Raw genomic sequence first — 19,547 nt, 5'->3', positions numbered from 1 at the left:
TGCAGTTGAAGATTTTAGTATTATTACTTTATAAATGACCCTGAATGCTTATTTATTTATTCAATGCTAAAGTTTTGCTTTTTTTGGTAAATCTGATATGGAATATTGCATATAATAAGTTTTTAGTCAATTTGAAGTAATAGCATAGTTATGTAACCTTGATAACAAATTTGGTTAGTATAAACAAAGTTTTATGCGACTGCTCACGGCTTATTTATGTTTTTTTTGGCCTTATGAACGCCTGCCAATCGTCTGTGCATCCGTCCAGGTGCAGATCTCCCCGATTATGTATTTGATTTGCTTTGTGTAGTTGAAATTCTCGGCCTGGGTCTCTTAATAATAAATTCGCCACGGGTGGCTCCCGTCCCCTTGGTTGTTCCTGGTCCTCCTGGTCAGTCGGTTGCGCCCATGACAAATCGCAACAAATGCCAAACAACAGACAGCAGATAAAATCCCTCGAAAGCGCAACAAATACGAGAAACACCTTTTGATGTGGGCATTGTAGCAGTCCGAAAGACAAAGAGACCGGGGCACACCCACGATCGAAATGGGAAAATCTCGCAATCGAGTTGTTTTCCCCGAAAAACCTTTGAAGGAAAGTCGGCGTTTGATTGAAATAGTAAGCTCCGTTGGCCAGAGACCCAGTTTCAGTTCCACTTCTCGATCATGACAAGTGCAGACCTGTCACGAATCTATATGGCACGTACTATTGCGATGGAATCGAAGTACTCTAAATATTTTGTGGAATCACCTAGCCAACAAATTGTGCTTTCTAGCTGATATGGAACGACGTATGCTGATAAGAGCGTAGAAGTGTGGGTTTTTGGGGGGCAGTAAATACTAATTCCCAGGTATATGACCGACAGGCCGCTGTGTTTAGGGTCTAGGTTTGGTAGTTCCCGAGTTCCCGAGCTCCCGGGCTAATCTTATCAATTTTGTCGTCCGCCGACTGTTCGCGTAAACAAACAAAAATAGTTATAATAATAATAATAAGCGCAAAGCAACACAAAAACAAAAATAAATAGTATAGACATCAAGTACATAAGCGCACGTTTCTTTTTACGACGAGCGTGTGGCTGCATTTCGAGTGCGTTTTCCTAGCGTTTTTAGTCGCCTCAGCGCATAACTAAAAGGTCTTTTCAAAGATTTGTGATACATGCTAGAAAAACAGCGTTGCAAACATAAACTGCATTGCCATGTCAAACATATATCTTTCTTATATATTTATTTGCTGCGACCAGCACTTTTCGCACATTTCCTCAGCGAAATTGTATTTATTTAAATTAAGTTTAAATGCCAACCTGTCGATTTTCCCTCGGCCGAAAAGCACACGCAAAGAGCAAAGAAAGGGGTCATTGATTCGTCGGGCCTTCCGAGCGATGCGTTCTGACCGATCAGCAGAATATCACCGACTAGACATCCGTCGCGTCTTCAGACGGAAAAAAGTGAGGCGACACACTAATATGGCCATATCTCTCGGCTACGTGGATTCGTTTTCAAAATCAGCGATTACTCTGGCATTGACTTGAACGGCGACTCATGATCTTCAATTTGAATACAATATTCACAATTGAAGGCTGTCCATTGCGATGCGCTTATCAGATGAGAGATTAACGAATTATTCTCGGAATCGCCAATGGCAGGGAATTCAAATAAAACCTGATTTACCCGGCTCAGCTAAACGTTAGAGTACAATGGCATACGATATGTGGCTGTACTTCCTCAACTGAGTGAATTACACGAGAAGAGCGCGGCGTGAATTCTGAGATTCGTTCCGAGAAAATTGCATAAGTTAATAACATTTTGTATGTTATATACATAAATACAAATAAACATTTCACTTAAAAGCTATCATTTAGAGGCTAAGAAAATGCACAATACAACAATAGTTGAGTTACATTGCTATTCACAGACAGCACTTCCTTTCGAGCTGTCGCCCCCTGATTAACTACAGATTATTCCATTAATTCTTAATCAAATAGCACCATTCAATTGAGATATGTTTGTTCAGTCTCGTCTTGCTTTCTGCTCTTCTGCTGCGGTTCTTCGAGTGCAGCGTGCGCATATCCTGTTTTCTGGATCAGCCGATGCGATCTGTCGCCAGCGTGTGGAGCCCACATGTGTGTGCCGCTCGTAGGGCGCGTGAAAATGACGATCGAGGCGAGGCGAACACGTCCGTCCTCCGGTCCTCCGGTCGTACGGTCCTCCATCCATACGACCATCCATCCATCCATCCGAGTTATACACTGCATCCACTCCGCATCTGCGCTGTTGATGCACTCTACACCGGGAAGATGCGGATATGCTGAATGCTGAGTAGGCGGCAGCTGCTGCTGTTTGTCAAAACATTGGCATGGAATTCGCTGTAGGGCCGGGCAAGTGAAATGATATGTATCTGCCAGATACACGTAGTCGCCGCACACATGCATCTGGGGCGTATGTAAATGCAGCTTCCTGCCGGCCCAAAAATGAAACCGCCTCATCCAGAAATTCCGCTTAATTTCGTTGACGATTAATCAAAATCAAATAAATGCAAGTAACTTGGCTCTCCTTCATCTTTCCAGACTTTCCAGCTCCTTTGCTAACTGCTGCTGGCCGTTGGCTGATGATGGATTTCGTGATAAATGAAGTGAAATTTGAGTGGATTGTATGCCGTTCTCGGGTTGATTTTCGTTTTTTGCCCCCATACCCCGTACAAATGCGTTAAATGCTCGAAACGATTATCTCGGGTCTGCAAGGGGGCTCAGCTTTATGATGATTTTTGTGTGTGTACGGATTCACAGTTGTGCTCAAAATTATCATCAGTGTTGGGTTTCGTTATAATTGAAGTACATTTTTGAGTTGAGAAAACATGGATGATAAATGGCAGGAATAAATATAACTTTGGGTATACTAGTTTCATTACATCTAGTGGTATCTATTAATTAAAGTAGAGTTACATCATTACATCGACTATTTTTCTGAACTCTGCTGTAGGCAGCACCTCCAGCTATAAACGTCACCGTTATGTTTATGAGTTTGCTGTAGCTGTTTGACTTATGCAGGATTAACCTCATATCTGTTCTTTCCGTCTCCACTCTTTCGAATTTATGATCTTAGCTGCTGTGCATGGTCATTGTTCCACATTCTTTGGAGTTTAAATCTTGCTAATCCTGTAAGAATTAACAGTTCCCTGCCAAGTTTGCCAACTATTTAGTGCTGCGCACTGGCCAGAAATATGATTTTGGATATACATGCGCTTTGTTGGTGGACATCTTCTAACTTTATTGGGCCCACTCACCAAGTTTTGTTGTTGGTTGGTAAATGTGTCGCACAGACAGCACGGCGGCATGTTTATTAGAGTGCAAACACAACGGCAACAACTTTTGTTAGCCGCACAATGAGAAACGCGAATGGCGAATCGCAAGTCGAGAGCCCATGACAACGCACATTGGCACGTATTGCTCATTTGGCCGTATGTGCATATCATATAAAATAATATTGCTATATATACCGTTCGAGTTTTATTTTTCTATCTGAAATGCGAAATCCGAAATCTGAAATTTGCATATTTTCGGTGTCTGTTAGTCCGCTGGCTGCGATTTATATATGCTTTCCTGTCTATTAAAAGCCTGCACACGTCATGCTGTCGCCGGGGCAGCCTTAAAAGGGAGCCAATGTTTGATTCATCATCAGGTGACCAAAAAAGCGTAACAATAATGGCCACCAGTCAAACAGTCTGGCCAATAGCACAAGGCGAGGAGCAACATGTTGCTGCTGCAGTAGCAATTGCTTCGGTAGCAGCAGCAACAACATGTTGCTGGTGGATCGGGTTGGAATTGCTTTTGTTGGATCTTTTTTGTATGCGAAGTGGGCTGTGGCCATAAATCGAATTGACATTTTGACGCGACTTGCATTGAATGTTGACTGGCCCACCCACATGCTCTCAGGTCTCGTATGCAAAGACCCTGTTCGGGCGCCACCGGGTGATTCATCAACGATCCCTGCTGGACATCCGCTGTGGCTTCTTGCAATCTTTGACAGTTGTAAAGCTGGCTTTTCCAAGAACAATTTCGACTGTACACCCACTTAGGCTTTAATTCTGAGTTCTGAGTCCCTGCCCGGTCGTCAGTTTCCTTGTTTCCTTGGCAATTTATAATCGTGTTCTCAGAAGGAGTCGTCGCACGTAAAATGTTGCCAACAAATCGCAGACGACAAATGCGCAGACAGCTTGACTTTATTTTCGTGCCGCCAAGCTATGGCCATATATACTATATATACACAATGTCTGCGTACAAGTTTATTTCTAGCCAAATAGCATTTGGTATTTCGTCTGGCAGGCGCATAAATTTCGATTTAGAAACAAAAAGAAGCGAAACATTCAAAGCGACGACGACTAATTAGCCGCTCCGTTGTTTTTATTTTAATTTTGACCCAGCCAAGGCAACGTGGCAGCGAAAACAGAATGCTCCTCCATTTCGCTACTGTGGAGCAAATCATCTGATCATCTTGATCTCCGCCTGAGTGACTTTTGGCTAACGCCTCCTCCTGATTTGCATTCGAATCCAATTACACTTTCGATCTTGCGGCGACGATGATTGGCAATCATCGCCCCAATATCAATATTAATGCCGTTGATCCCCCGACTCGGTTTGCTCATTTTCGATTTCTTGATAAAATCGCAATAAAAATTATATCAGCTGCTGCTGCCATTAAAATTATGCAAATTTAGTCTTATAATATATATATTTTTTTTTTTTGCTATCGAACTGTAATTCAATGTCCGCCATCAATGTCGCTGGCCGATAAGATTTTTATGTGGACAGATGATAATTTTATTGGTGCTTTTTATTTGCCCATACATTGATTACATTAATTTGCTAACTTTTTTTATCACTTCTTTTCATTTCAGGTAAGTGTCAAATCAGCAGGAAGGTTAAAAGTCTGGAAAATAGAAAATCAAATGTAGATAAGTAATACATTTCAGAGGAAGTATCGATTTAAGGAAATTTGCAAGAAAACTGAAAACATTATATGCATTACTCACCTATGATGGTTTCGCGCCAATCGCTGGCGATTTCGGTGCGATTTTAAACGCCTTCGCCTGGGTGGTCGACAGCTGTTGCAATTTTTCAAATTTGTATATGCACATGTACTTTTTTGCGAATGTTTTTTAATAATTTGCGCCTGCAATTAAAAATCATTAAGCCAAATCAGCGCGGTCTGCCCGCCGGGCTCTCTAATTAAAGCTGATTGTGTTGATTCGGCTGCCGTATGCAGAGGGAAAATGTCGGATAAAAATATATGAAAATTATGCACTATCGCAGATGTATGAATGCTGCAATTGTTTTTAATTGCTCGAGTGAAGGAGAGGGCAGATTGGGGATAGTCCATATGCCAAATTGTGTCAGACACAAATCTGACCATTAGCATCGACCATCTGCTCATTGGAAATGATGATTGCTTTGGCGATTGTTTTACTTTCCTGTTAGCGTTTCATTCACAATTTCCACGCGACTCCGAGAAGGCAAATACCAAATAGAAACACACCAAAAACTCAATATAAATAGGCAACACAAGCATTAATTATGGCCGTTTATAAGGAAAAATCGTTTTAAAAGTTGTCATGCCCAAGCGTGGAGTGTGCAAACAACAACGGCAACAACCACAGAGGCTTGGCAACCACCGCCATAAACTCGTTTACCTTCGCCACCATCATTCTTTTTTTCTTTTTATTTATTTTTTTGGATTTTTTTTGTTAGGAAAACAAACGATTCTGTTTTGACTTCAACTTTGGGCTAAAGTCTTTTCGCTCCCTCGCCTCACAGCCTCTCCCTTTCCAGCCGATGATTAATTTATTTCCTTAGCTTTGTATCCCATTTCTGGGTTTGTTCAGAACTCTGGACATAATTCCCACCAGGATTTGGGGAACATAAATTGCTGGCCATGATGCTCACACCTGGGGCATAAATTCCTATTTCTAACGAAACTGATTTGAATGATAGTAATTTGATTTCTTGGAATTAACCCAAGCTTTAAGCTTGAATCACATTCCACATCACAAATCCGCAAAAACTAGTTGGAGTTTTGTTGGCAAAACTTATTAACTTGATAAATACCTACATTTTTTTGCGGTCATAAAACTTTGGGATGTCTCTTGACTCTCAATTAACGCCTTAAACAACGCCCAAGCTTTATTTAAAATAGCATTTCGCTCGCTAACAATAAAACCCTAATTAAGCTCATAAACTTTCTTCGTTTGCCATGTATTTGAAACGCTATTGCAAGCGATTGTATCTTAATATCTACACAAAACGGCTATGTGGGCCCGGGCCATTGGCAATCTATAAGTCATTGTTCATTGGAGGGCGTATGCAAAGCGAAATGGGAAGAAAACAATTAATTGCTATTGATTTACGGGGCGTATGCTTGATTTATTTAGCAATCGCTTGACCAAAAGACAGGCGGGCAATCATTTTGCTTAATTTTTTTCTCTTTGTGTACTCGAATATTTTATTTATTGCCCACATGCGCGCCACAATAGAAGCTAACCCACCCGAAGCCAATAGATAATGATGACTTCATTGCCAATGTTGCAACATCATCATCATCAGCCATAATCACAGTAGCCATTGAAAGAAGCCAACCCGCAGGCGAAAATTTGAAAATCCATGTGGGCTACTGTTGGTTATTGATTTCGCGGTTGGTAAATAGCCGGTAATAATGCTGATGCTGTGGAGATACAAGTAATTACTAATGGTCGAGCAGCTAGTTAGGGCAATCTGATAAATTCGAGATACTGTTGAGCCACTTTTGATTCCAGTATTACAACTAGCTTTGTAAATGTATAGTACCTCGAACCACTGGCTTTTGTTTTCTTAACTGTTTTCGCTGTCGTTGTTATCTTCTCTCGAAACGCGCTAATTTATGCAGCACTCTATGCTTTGCATTTCAAGCAGTTTCCTCGCTCGATCACATGTCCACCAAACTGGTATATATGTTCATATATGTATACACTTGGTATATAAAATATACTACATAGACCCGGATGTCTTGATCTGTGTGCCTACTCTATCTCTCTCTCCCTCTGTCTTTCTGTCTAATGCCAATTCAATTTGAGGCTAATGTAGATTGAGATACGATTTATGCAGATTATGCAAAGGGCGGTCGAAGCCGATCTATTCAGCCACTCGGAATGGAGTGTAGGTGTCTTCTGAAGTCGGTGAGACTTCCCCTTTCCACAGAAGCTTGGGCAGCATCCACAGCATCCGGCTGCCCACGCACTTAAAATGTAAAAGAAGAAAAAGCCTCAAAACTAGACAGACATTTTGTTTAGCATTTTGTTGTGCCAACTGTCCCATTTGCTCGATTCAAATCGCACTCCTCCCTTTTGGATACCCTCCAGAAACAGAGCCAGAGCCCACGCGGCTTTTATCGCCTAGAAGTCGCGTCGCGTCGCCTGGGCGTTTGTGATTTAATTAAAAATATGCGACACTTAATTAAAACGCATGCGACGCAGAGACACTTGCAAATATTTCGAGAGACTGCAGCGCGTTTTATTAAGAATTTTGACAGCCTTTTGATTAAGAGCCCAGCCGCCCGAGGCACTTGGCAGGTTCGCTCCAACGCCCACGATCTTTTGGGATCTGAGCAATCTCGGCATGGGAAATAACTGGTTGCTTGGCTGATTTATCGGAAGGCAATAGGTAATAGGCAAAAACCGAAGCCAAAGCCAGTTGGCCATTCATGCCGCTTACAGCTGCTGGCTAACAGCAAAAACATGTTTGTATTGCCAGTGACACGTTTTGAAAGTCAATTAAACGCTTGTAAAATGCATTTATGCAAAGCAAAACGCACTCTGGTCGCACAACAATGGCGATTTTACAGTCGCTGTTGAAGCGGAGCTACAGTGACGCAACAGTGCGTTAACAGTGGGCGTCGGATGCTACCGAGAGTTCACTGTACCAGCGACCGACAGAACCAGTTCGCAAACGTTAATTACACAGAGCAGATTTATCTCGCTGGATATCTAGCTGGGAATGTCGTCTAATGTCTAATCTAATGCCAATTCATTCAGTGCCTCGCAAGGGAAAGTTCCGTGCGCCATTTACTCAAGCGAAAACAGACTTAAATACGCAAATGCCTTGATAAAATTTGGCAACCTCACAAACAATTGCGGCAACTAAATTTAAATTGCCCCCAAAAGAATTATAGCCAAGTAAACCTAAACCGAAGCAAAGCAGACCGATTCGTATCGCCAGGCAAACAAACAAGCATCACCACTGGGTTGGATAAAAAGCCAAACCAACGACGTCAGCAAGTCACAAGTAGAAGTCTCAGGAGACCGGGCGAATAAATCTGCCAATATAAATAAATCCCCCGTTTGGCAGGAGACTGTGGATCAGATAGGAAAATCAAATGCCAGCCAGCCAATTCATTAGCAACGACAGAAATTATGGAAAATGCCGCCCACTTTTCTCGAAATTTGTATAATAAATACCGGGGAATACAACATGCCGCGCGCTGCCTACGTTGAACAATAAAACTTAACATTATTATATAAAAATCTATAGCACAGGAACAACAAGCCATGGAAACGAAAACAGACGCCCACAGTCCACAGGCCTCCCAAACCAAAAATAAACCAAAACGAAAAAAAAAGGCGGAGGAAAACGTGCAGAAAAGCACAAATGCCACAAGTGGAATTCGGTGTTTAACAGGTGACTGGAAAATGCCCTGTCTATTAGAAAAAATAGGAAATATGAAAGTGCCGTGTACGTTGTTTCCCTCTAAATATTCTAAATATAAAACTTGAGATGAAAATGAAAGTTTGGAAAGAGTATTATGCTTTCGTTGTTCCATCCAAGCAAGGTTCGTGTCCCGGCTAAGCACCTCTTCAGACGTCACAGGCTCCGTCTGTTTGTTGGTATTGCAGTTACTGCCGCTTTTGTTTGGATTAGAATTAGGGAGCTGATGATGCATGAGCCATTCCATTCCATTGATGAGCTCACTCCAGCAGCGCCGTCAGGTGTGCGTTTTCGTACTGCGAGTACTACGAGTAGTAGATAGACTTGTGTATACTTCTCGATCACATGACTGCGCGAGTACTTCTTCTTTTTATTCGCACACTTGAGAGCATCTGTAGAAAACATTTGAGTAACTAGGACGATTAAGCAGTGCAGAAAGCTTTATTTGATCACTGTTCTTCTCTCACATTTAATATCTTTTCATAATCTGCATTTTTGCACAATCTAATCCTATGTTTTGCATTTTCATCTTGCTAATTGCGCTATGCGAAACTTGCTTCAAAGCTGAACGTGTTGTATCACAAATTGAATTAGATTAGCCTTATCAACAACTAGCCCACTTCGATAACGGCTTTAACTTACTTTAACTGACCTTATTTGATAAGTTAGTACTCTACTGTATAAATGCAAGCAGATCTAAGATCACTTAAAACTAAGTGTAGTAATCAAAGGCGCTTAAATTGGATTGTGACTCCTTTTCCGAACGTAATGCTCAATTTGGAGAGCGAATCCCCAGGCAGATTAACATTGACCCGTAATTACTTAATATGGCTCGCAATTTTAATTAGACTCTCGACTTTGAGCAGCTGCTTTCGAGCCATAAACAGTGGGTAGCAAAAGTAATGGCACGATCAAATAGGGAACAATCATCAGCGGTGGCTGTGTTCAAAGGTCTGTCAATTGCGATGGGTTTATAGTTTTGCAACGCACTGTCGGTGGCATGTGGGGAATTTTTTATGGCATGATTCAGCTAACGATTTCCGCTGCCAACGCTCCTCCGACATGGGTGCAGTTTTTCCCGGTGCTGATTCCCCACCACCCATAGTCCCAGAGTCACCATGATGATCCGATCTCCAATCTCCGAGAGCCGTGAGTTGTGGGCTGTGGGCTGTTTACTGTGGGCGTGGGCCGCCTGCCGCCGCCTCCCTGTCGAGATCGTGCCGCAAACATCGCATCAACTGGCTGGCCGGGCTATAAATATGTATTCGATGGGCTTGCTCCACCCACAAGGGCCAAGTGGGAAAGCTATAGCCTTCAGCTTGCGCTCCCAACCCTTCCTCGTCTGTTTAGAGTTTAGAGAACACAAACCAAGTTCTTCATAGCTAAACTGTATAATATTGTTGTATCGTATTTATATTGCATTTCATATTTTAGCGACTTAAATTTCATACTGTTTTTGGTTTCTTTCCACTCATAAAATAAGAAACGAAATATCTTCAGGGACATGTTTGGAATAATGTCAATTATGATTGGAATCAGTTTTTTCTCGTTTGCCAACCGTTTATGATTGGAAATATTATTTTACGAGGCTGCATCTTTGTGCGTTTGAATGCCGGCCATATAGGGCCTCTGTTCCTGTGACTTCCCTTTCGTGTTTGAAGAGTTTCACATAAAAATGCTTGTTTATTGCAACCAGCTAGCAAATAAACTCGCGCACAAGGCCAACCTGGAGATTGCTTTGTTCTGCGCCTGCCCCGGCCAGATTCAGTTTGTGTTCCTCAGATCTGTTTTTTTTTTCATCACTTTTCGGGTTTTGCTGAGTGGCAAGCGCGTGCACTTGGCGCCAACTTGGAGCCGCCACATCGCCTTGCCCCCCGAGCCAAAACTGAAGCTGAAGCTGAAGTTGACCAGCTAACCGTAAGAGGCAACAATTTGGTTTCGAAGCGCGACGTCTTCTTTTCTCCAAGCCCCTTGTATTCCCCTTTCTACCCGGCGGATGCCACTTGGTTGTCCGCGGTTCGTTTCATAATTTGGTTGGTCGTTTTCTTTCTTTTTTGTCGGTCGGTCTGGTCTGGTCTGGTAAGAAATTCATAATTTGTCTGCACCGCAAAAGGCTACCGTGCTACGTGGTCATCGTTCTCAGTTCTCGGTTCTTAGTTCTCTGTGATTTGTTTTCTTTCACTTTGCTGCCAGAGATGAGAAGCAACAGGTATTTGCGGATAAAAGTTGGCAGCGAATAAAACTTTGCTAGCTAAAAACGAAACACAGCTAGTTTTCAATGAAACCCAAAACAATTGGGTGGGTATGTATCTGCATCTGCACGCTTTACATGCCAAACGGCAGCAGATACAATTGGCGCGATATAAACCGCGAGGGAAACGCGTGGCGACAGCGGCCAAACAGCAGCTGTCGCTGGCTATTAAATTGTAATTAAATTATTATCTTGCTGTGGCGATGGGCGTGCCCAAATGCAGGCAACATCCGCCAATTTGTGGATTTGTTAGCGTCTTGCTCTTTAGTATTTGTACTTGTATTTGTATTTGAATTTGTATCTGCAACTGAAACTGCGCACTGTGAATGGTATGCATGTGTCACTTGCATTTTTTGCTGCAGCCTTGGCAACACGCGACCAGCACAGCTATGGCTCCCCCGAAATAAAACAAAAAAGAAACACGCTAGGAATTCGCATCGTTAATCAACGGAATTGTATCTTTCAGAGCATTTTTAGGCATTACCATTAATAGCTCTTAACTGCGATCTGCGATCGGCGATCGCGTTTTTCGTGTGAATGTTGTGGCTTTGATGGATGGCCGGGGTCTTGTAACGAGCTCGTTTGAGCGTAAATAAGCGAATGGAATCCGAGAGTTTTGTTTTTCCAGAATTGCGAACGCCAATAAACAATAATGAGATTCGGAAAACAATTCCCCCCAAAAGCTAGTCAGCAAAAGTGCGAGCGATCTGTGTGCGCTCCAAAGTATCCAGCAGATTCCACAAAGATTCAGCATGACACACATCCGTTTCGGGCTTTACGACTTATAAATGGTCAATAAAAATGTCTAAAAATATGCTAAATACCTTTCGCACAGTCTGGGGGTAAACAAATCACCTTGTGCCAGCCACGAACCGTAAAAAAAAAATTGCACATTCGCTTTGGCATTAAAGGCGTTTTTATGAATGAACTCAACTGCAAGCGGCTGAATGCAATTAAATGCGGAACCGTATTGAGCAGGTCGGGGCACTCGGGGCACTCCAGCAATTCGACGATCCATGGGAAAGCCACCCACTCGAGCGTAACTCATTCATCTAACGGCTGGCTGTCTGCCCCTCATCTCCGTCGAGGAAAAACGCACTTAATGCTCCTCTCGATGGCTGTCGCAGGCGGCAAATGGCCGTAAAACTAGCGCCCAATGGCCACAACGCCCACTCCATAACGGTTCAGCTCCAGCAGCAGCTCCAACTCCAGCTCCAGCTCCAACTCGAGCTGTCTGCTCTGCGCTCCTCGTGTGCCGATGCAGAAGGCTTGGTCAAGTGGCTGTGGAAAAGGCAGCTACCGAGCAGCAACAGCAACAGCAACGAGCTTGTAATTAGTTGCAGATTTGCCAGCGACCTGAATCAATTGCACGAGTTACCGTTAGCAGCTACTTGCAACTTGCAACTTGCTACTTGCTACTTGCAGCCACGGCCCACTCTTCATGCTCAAACGCATTTTAATGCTACAGTTGCGGTTTGGATTCTGGCGGCGTTTATAATTGCCGAGTTAGAATAGCCAAGTCATTGGATTGATTTTGGGGGGAGCACTTGACCATTAATGTAAAGTACAGGGCTTGGACTCTAAAAGCTAGAAAACATTAGCAAGGGAGTTAGGCGCGTATTAAAAAGTACTAAAGTACTAGTATTGAGACGTTATTAAACCTCTTTTAGATTTATTCTTTTTTTATTATCTGTAGTTTCACTTTTATGAGCAGGATTAAGGAAATTATAATTAATGTTAAAATAGTAGCACTAACTAGTATTTTTAGAAAACATTGGCAGGTTACTTCGGTACCTAATGCCAATGAATGATTGTGGCTGATTGGTTTTATGGCGGGGATTAGACCAACCCACTCGTCAAATTTGAGTGCACTATTGCCACAGACTACTAATTATTATAAGCGAAAATCATTAGGGGGTCTTTGGGAAGCGTAAAATCAGGAGAACAGGATTAGGAAGCTAACATCTTACGATCAGCTTAAAAGTTATGGTCAATCTCATTCATATGCATATTCATAAAATCTGGAATGTTGATAAGATAATTCTATTCTTACCAGACTCTGTATGTGGATAATCAATGAAAGGTTTATTAATTATCATCTGTTTTGATTACAGCCCGCTCCCTGACCTGCTACTGCGATGGCAGCTGTCCAGACAACGTGAGCAATGGAACCTGCGAGACCAGACCCGGTGGCTATTGCTTCAGTGCAGTCCAACAGCTTTACGATGAGACGACTGGGATGTACGAGGAGGAGCGCACCTATGGATGCATGCCTCCTGAGGACAACGGTGGCTTCTTCATGGTAAGTTCCCTTCTAAAATCAGTGAAAGAATCCATAGCTAATGAAAATATCATTTTGTTACAGTGCAAAGTAGCCGCTGTACCACACCTGCATGGCAAGAACATTGACTGCTGCGACAAGGAGGACTTCTGCAACCGTGACCTGTACCCCACCTACACACCCAAGCTGACCACACCAGCGCCGGATTTGCCCGTGAGCAGCGAATCCGTACACACGCTAGTCGTCTTTGCCTCCATCATCGTCTCCCTGTCCGTGTTTATGCTGATCCTGGCCAGCTTATGCCTCACCTACAAACGACGCGAGAAGCTGCGCAAGCAACCACGTCTCATCAACTCCATGTGCAACTCGCAGCTGTCACCTTTGTCGCAACTGGTGGAACAGAGTTCGGGCTCCGGATCGGGATTGCCACTGCTGGTGCAAAGAACCATTGCCAAGCAGATTCAGATGGTGCGACTGGTGGGCAAGGGACGATATGGCGAGGTCTGGCTGGCCAAGTGGCGCGATGAGCGGGTGGCCGTCAAGACCTTCTTTACGACCGAAGAGGCTTCTTGGTTCCGCGAGACTGAAATCTATCAGACGGTGCTGATGCGACACGACAACATCCTGGGCTTCATTGCCGCCGACATTAAGGGTAATGGCAGTTGGACACAGATGTTGCTGATCACCGACTACCACGAGATGGGCAGCCTACACGATTACCTCTCCATGTCGGTGATCAATCCCCAGAAGCTGCAATTGCTTGCGTTTACCCTGGCCTCCGGATTGGCCCACTTGCACGACGAGATTTTCGGAACCCCTGGCAAACCGGCTATCGCTCATCGCGATATCAAGAGCAAGAATATACTGGTCAAGCGGAATGGGCAGTGCGCTATTGCTGACTTTGGGCTGGCGGTGAAATACAACTCGGAACTGGATGTCATCCACATTGCACAGAATCCACGTGTCGGCACACGGCGCTACATGGCTCCGGAAGTATTGAATCAGCAGCTGGATCCCAAGCAGTTTGAGGAGTTCAAGCGGGCGGATATGTATTCAGTGGGTCTCGTTCTGTGGGAGATGGCCCGCCGCTGCTACACACCCATATCGGGAACCAAGACGACCACATGCGAGGACTACGCCCTGCCCTACCACGATGTGGTGCCCTCGGATCCAACGTTCGAGGACATGCACGCTGTTGTGTGCGTAAAGGGCTTCCGGCCGCCGATACCATCGCGCTGGCAGGAGGATGATGTACTCGCCACCGTATCCAAGATCATGCAGGAGTGCTGGCACCCGAATCCCACCGTTCGGCTGACTGCCCTGCGCGTAAAGAAGACGCTAGGGCGGCTGGAAACGGACTGCCTAATCGATGTGCCCATTAAGATTGTCTAAGCTAAGCAGCTGTTTGTAGTCTCGTTTTAGGTTTGACCTAAGTTGCATTTAGTTTTCTGTTTTTGTTCAACTTCTGTTGAATGCGTGGTTCCGACCTTTTGTCCGGAATTTCCTAGTTAGGTTCTAATCATAAGTTGCCTGTACTTGAGCGGAGCAAAGCAGAGGATCCTTCAGAGGTGCCTATTCTACGGTTACTTCAACCGTCGCACTGATTGTAAGCTAGACGTTAGATTTAAGTTGAGAGGAGCTAGTTACTAAGGCCCCTTGCAAAATCTTTGGTTAGAAAAATGCTTTAACTATTTGAGAAATATAGGGAGTATGTATTTTGGATGACACCTATTCATGTTGATGTACATAAGTATGAGAACAAAAATCAATCGAAAGAATCGAAATTTATATGTAACATACTTTAATTTTTGTGCCAGCTTTTGTGCGCTTTAACTAAACGAGTTAAGCACCTATTCTTTGACCCCCAAGGCTTTAGCCTCAACATAGAACATATTTTCATGTGTTTTGTTTGTATCTAGTGTTTAAGTGAAAACTTTGCAGACTTTGTGCAAGTAAATGCTGCCTTTTGTAAAATCCACGGAATTAGTTGCCTTAAGACAGAGTGTAAAGACAGGAGCCAACAGACAGGAGGCCGACTCCCTTCCTCCCCTTTAAGTAGCACCTATTTATATATGTATATCCAGAGATATATAGAAGTGGCAGTTGCGTATCTCGAGAAGTGCACTTGTGTCGGCTCTTTTGTGTTGTGTAAATAGCAAAGATGTTTATAGGCCGCTAACCATACAGATATATAGTATATATATTATATATTATCGTTATAAGCGATTCTGTAAATATTATATATGTATCTTTATCTGTAACCGTTTAACTTATATCTTATATCGTTCTTATCATGTAACCTCGTTTAAGCTAGAGTTAGACGACTAGCCTGTAAGAGCAAAAAGTAAACTATATGAACTGGATGGATGGATATGTATCTTTCAGTTTTTTTCTGTTTCATTATTACTGCTCGCAGACCACAAGAACTAAAGTTTGTATTAAAGCGGTTAGTTAATTTATTTAAAAATAATAAAAAATTATAATTAAACCCAAAAGCTTGATTTTCTGTTGGTTTTATCAGCACTCGTGATTCCTCTACTCGCCCGCCATCATCTCCATGAATTCTGCGATCGAAAATTGCAATAAGTGAGCACATAATTTTTTGTAACTGGGTTACAGGGATTACTTACCATCAAAGTCCACGGTACCGGAGCCATCAGTATCAATCTCAGCGATGATGCCGTCCAGGTCGCTGGAGGAGAGCTTATCGTCGAGGGCGGCGAGAATTTCCTTGAGCGTCGAGGTGGTGATGTAACCATTTCCCTCGCGATCGTACAGACGGAAGGCCTCTTTCAGCTCCTTCTGGATGGCCTCGGCATCCTCCTCCTCCAGGAAATGGGCAGCGATGCTGCAGAAGCCATCGAAGTTCACCTTGCCGGTATCCTCCGGATCGTTGTCGTCGATCAGAGCCTGCAGTTCGCTGTCGTCGAACATCTGACCCATGCTGTTGAGGATCGTCTTCAGACGCAGCGTCTCAATGAAGCCCGTCTTTTGTGTGTCGAACATTTGGAATGCCTTGCGCATGATGTCCATTTTCTCGTCGTCCTCCTGCAGTTACCAAAGAATTAGACCGATCACATCACAAACGATTGCACAATATCCACCCGCCCAGGGAAATGCAAAAACAACACCCGATAGATACCATTTTGTATCTGTTGGCCAAGCGACAATTTGCGAGCGAGCGAGTATTCCAATCTCCAATGCGTTCCAACTGCGTTGGCCTGCGGGCGCGCACTAAACCGATCGCCTGGCCAAGATCATTATTTATAAACAACAAATTTCGCTTAGTGGAAGCGTCACTCATACGCAGCGTTGTACACCACGTCGGCAGAGGAGCAGCGGAGCAGAGCATCCCATCCATGGGTTATTGTTGGTTTGGCTTTTCGGCAAAGCACTTTATTAACAGCCATTGGAATGTGAACTGGTGGAGGTGGCGGTGGCGATGTGGCGATGTGGTGATGTGGTAGAGGTGGGCACAGAGGTGGTAGTGGTGGTGAAGGCGGATGCGCAGACTGATTCTGGCCAGACGCTGATCTAAATCAGATCAAAGTGTTACAGGTGCACTGCCTGTTGGCTATTGGGTTATTGGTTGGGTATTGGCTGGGGTTGGGACGAGGGATGAGGGACGAGGGACGAGGGACGAGGGTACTGATGCCTTAAGGTCGGCGGCAGAACGGCGACGTCATCTCCATCATCTTTGGCGCTGGCAGCCGGAAAAACGAGCGCACAACGCACGCCACAATTATGCAAAAGAGCAGCAGATACATCAGATACACCACATACACCACATACAGAAGATACAGATACAGATATAGGTACACCCTCGCATCCATATTTCTGTGAGTGAAGATGTACATACATATGTGTGGCCTGGTCCGTCGGTCACTCAGTCAGTCACTAAAAATCGACTATAAACGTCTTCACAATCAGTCACAAAATCAGTGCGATTTTCTCACGGTAATTGTATTTTTAGTACTTTATAGCAATTTTTGTCCATATGATCATGAGTGTGGGCCAGATGCCGATGGCTGGTCCACAGCCGATTCCACAGGCACTTTGCCGTTTGCTCACTACTAGCCACTAGTGCTGCGGTTAACCACACACCCATCCGATCCTCAACCTCCATCCTCTCCACTTTGGTCTCGGGAAATGTTGATTTGGTTTTAGATTTTTGCTTTAGAACAAACAAACAGGCATTCAGGCTGGCAAATGGACATCACGCTAGATGGACAGGCCAATTGTGGGGCTATGTGCTATGTGCGAGTAGTGGTGGTTCTTTGGGCATGGGTTCGGATTTGGATGCGGACTCGGATTTGGATTCGGATGCGGATAGTTCTGTATGAGTGGGTAACCTTCCCGGCAACGGCATTTTTTTGGCAAAGGCGCACAGTAGTCGCTTTGATGGTCATTTGAGTTTTATTATTTATGACAAAACGTGAAACACTTTTGGAATGTCCCAGGGAGCTGACGAATGGGAAGGGGTTGGATTGGGTTGCTCTGGCGACCACAGTGCACTCACACAATGTCACTTCGATTGTTTTTGCATAATTCCCAATGGCCAAACTGTGTATCTGTATAAATAGCTTGAGTGTTGGCCACAATTGTGGCATAAGTTCTAATTCGAACGCTGACAGTTTGGCATGAAATTTAAGGCTAGATTTACGACATAATTACCACTGCAAATTTTACCGCCCAGGAGCGAAGTCAATGCAATGTTGATTTACTGCGAATATGGCTTTTAGAAAATATTTCACTGATATTTGACTTTATTCTAAATTATTCAGAACTCCAATTCAAAACTGTTATAATATATTTTGGCGCCCCACGTTGGGCGCTAGAGATGCACATCTTTTGCAATTATGAAAGCTTTCCGGTTACTTATTCGGTTGAACGAAACAAACTTAATTAAAATAGTGCAGAGCATATAAAGTAGTAAAATATAATTAGAAGAGTTCTCAAACGAATTTAAGAATGACGAATAATGTCTTGTCGTTGCTGGTTTTAATTGGTAATTTGGCTGTCCTATTAATAAAGTCATAAAGTAATCTTGTTTTAGGTTTTCTATGTGTTATTCTCGTTGCTGGTTTTTTGGATGAGGAAATGAACTGTTTTTCCCTGCGTAACGAACTTTGTCCTAACAGCAACATTTCCTTTTGGCTCTACACGTAAGATGTATTTATATTGCAAAGGTTTTTATTATTTACCTGAATCAACAGAAAAGAAAATCAGGAGGGAAAGAAGCTTCCAACAGTTGGACTTGTCAAGGATTCATTTTCTCCCAGCAAACCTCTTAAGGTTCTGATCCATGGCTTTAATGGGCACCGCGATTTCAGTCCCAATATCCAGCTACGTCCGCTGTTCTTGAAACAGGATTATAATGTCTTATCCTTGGACTATGCAAAACTAGCCCATGAACCCTGCTATACGGAAGCCGTTCACAATGCCAAATATGTAGGTCAATGTACGGCTCAGTTTCTGCAAAAACTCATCGACGAAGGATTGGTCAGGACAGAGGATCTGCATCTAATTGGCTTGGGCTTGGGCGCTCATGTGGCTGGGTTCGTTGGCCAGTTTATGCAGCAGCACAAGCTGGAGCACATCACTGGCCTCGATCCGGCAAAACCACTTTACCTGGTCAACGATACGGCGGAAAAGCTCGATCCCACTGATGCCAAGTTCGTGGACGTCGTGCACACGGATGTGATGCTACTTGGCTTACTGGATGCAGTGGGTCACGTGGACTTCTACCTGAACATGGGTGTATCACAGCCCAACTGCGGACCCGTTAATCAGAGTAAGTATCCATCTGTTTTACTCATATTTCCCTTATTCATGGTTCTACCTTTAGTGGAGACTCATGTCTGCTACCATAACCGAGCCGCCGACTATTATGCCGAGTCTATTTCGTCCACTTCTGGATTCTATGGCTTCTACTGTCCCAGTTTTAAGAGCTTCGCGACTGGGATCTGTGTTCCCAAACAGAATATACAGCTGATGGGCTTCCACGTCCATCCGGAGTAAGTGCCAGAACCGAATTTTCCCGATCTTTGTTTATCTATTTTATTGCAGAGCGAGGGGCAGGTATTTTCTGGAAACCAATAATGGCCCTCCATATGCCAAGGGGGAGAACTTTTCCACTATAAACCGCCAACTTAAAGGTCGCACTTACGTGAACGACGATATCATAGAAACATTGCTTGAAACATAGTAAAGATCTGAAGAATGCTTCTGAATTCTTAACCAGAATTTTTTTTCATAAATAAACATGGAATAATATAAGACACTTAAA

General features: G+C 43.7%; 3 protein-coding genes across 4 annotated transcripts in view; 2 read left to right on the top strand and 1 right to left on the bottom strand.

Moving 5' to 3' along the window:
- Nucleotides 1–15,629, top strand: part of LOC122613967 (bone morphogenetic protein receptor type-1B) — a 58,610-nt gene extending 42,981 nt beyond the window's left edge. For both annotated transcript variants that reach the window (XM_043788414.1, XM_043788422.1), the window contains 2 exons: nucleotides 13,092–13,279; nucleotides 13,343–15,629. In XM_043788414.1, coding sequence (XP_043644349.1) covers nucleotides 13,092–13,279; nucleotides 13,343–14,650 — 1,496 coding nt within the window. In that variant the 3' untranslated portion in view covers nucleotides 14,651–15,629. The remainder of the gene's footprint in view (nucleotides 1–13,091; nucleotides 13,280–13,342) is intronic.
- A 61-nt stretch (nucleotides 15,630–15,690) lies between these two features.
- LOC122614028 (troponin C) lies at nucleotides 15,691–16,550 on the bottom strand. The gene is made up of 3 exons (XM_043788485.1): nucleotides 16,401–16,550; nucleotides 15,889–16,306; nucleotides 15,691–15,822 (listed from the first exon to the last, which is right to left on the bottom strand). Exons 1-3 carry the CDS (start codon nucleotides 16,401–16,403, stop codon nucleotides 15,794–15,796), a joined length of 450 nt encoding a protein of 149 aa, XP_043644420.1. The 5' UTR covers nucleotides 16,404–16,550; the 3' UTR covers nucleotides 15,691–15,793.
- Nucleotides 16,551–18,197: 1,647 nt separating this feature from the next.
- On the top strand, nucleotides 18,198–19,494 carry LOC122614018 (phospholipase A1 member A). Its single transcript, XM_043788474.1, has 5 exons — nucleotides 18,198–18,266; nucleotides 18,315–18,423; nucleotides 18,475–19,052; nucleotides 19,107–19,275; nucleotides 19,328–19,494. Exons 1-5 carry the CDS (start codon nucleotides 18,230–18,232, stop codon nucleotides 19,464–19,466), a joined length of 1,032 nt encoding a protein of 343 aa, XP_043644409.1. The 5' UTR covers nucleotides 18,198–18,229; the 3' UTR covers nucleotides 19,467–19,494.
- The last annotated feature ends 53 nt before the right edge of the window (nucleotides 19,495–19,547 follow it).

The sequence above is a fragment of the Drosophila teissieri genome, chromosome 2L (assembly GCF_016746235.2).
Source record: "Drosophila teissieri strain GT53w chromosome 2L, Prin_Dtei_1.1, whole genome shotgun sequence".
Classification (NCBI taxonomy): domain Eukaryota; kingdom Metazoa; phylum Arthropoda; class Insecta; order Diptera; family Drosophilidae; genus Drosophila; species Drosophila teissieri.
This window is presented reverse-complemented; position numbering and strand designations above follow the sequence as displayed.

Coding starts and splice junctions, on each gene's coding strand:
- LOC122614028 (XM_043788485.1), bottom strand. Junction 15,823..15,888: donor CGGTACCGTGGACTTTGATG/GTAAGTAATCCC, acceptor TTTCGATCGCAG/AATTCATGGAGATGATGGCG.
- LOC122614018 (XM_043788474.1), top strand. CDS start 18,230: ATGACGAATAATGTCTTGTCGTTGCTGGTTTTAATTG. Junction 18,267..18,314: donor GTCGTTGCTGGTTTTAATTG/GTAATTTGGCTG, acceptor ATCTTGTTTTAG/GTTTTCTATGTGTTATTCTC. Junction 19,053..19,106: donor CTGCGGACCCGTTAATCAGA/GTAAGTATCCAT, acceptor TTCTACCTTTAG/TGGAGACTCATGTCTGCTAC.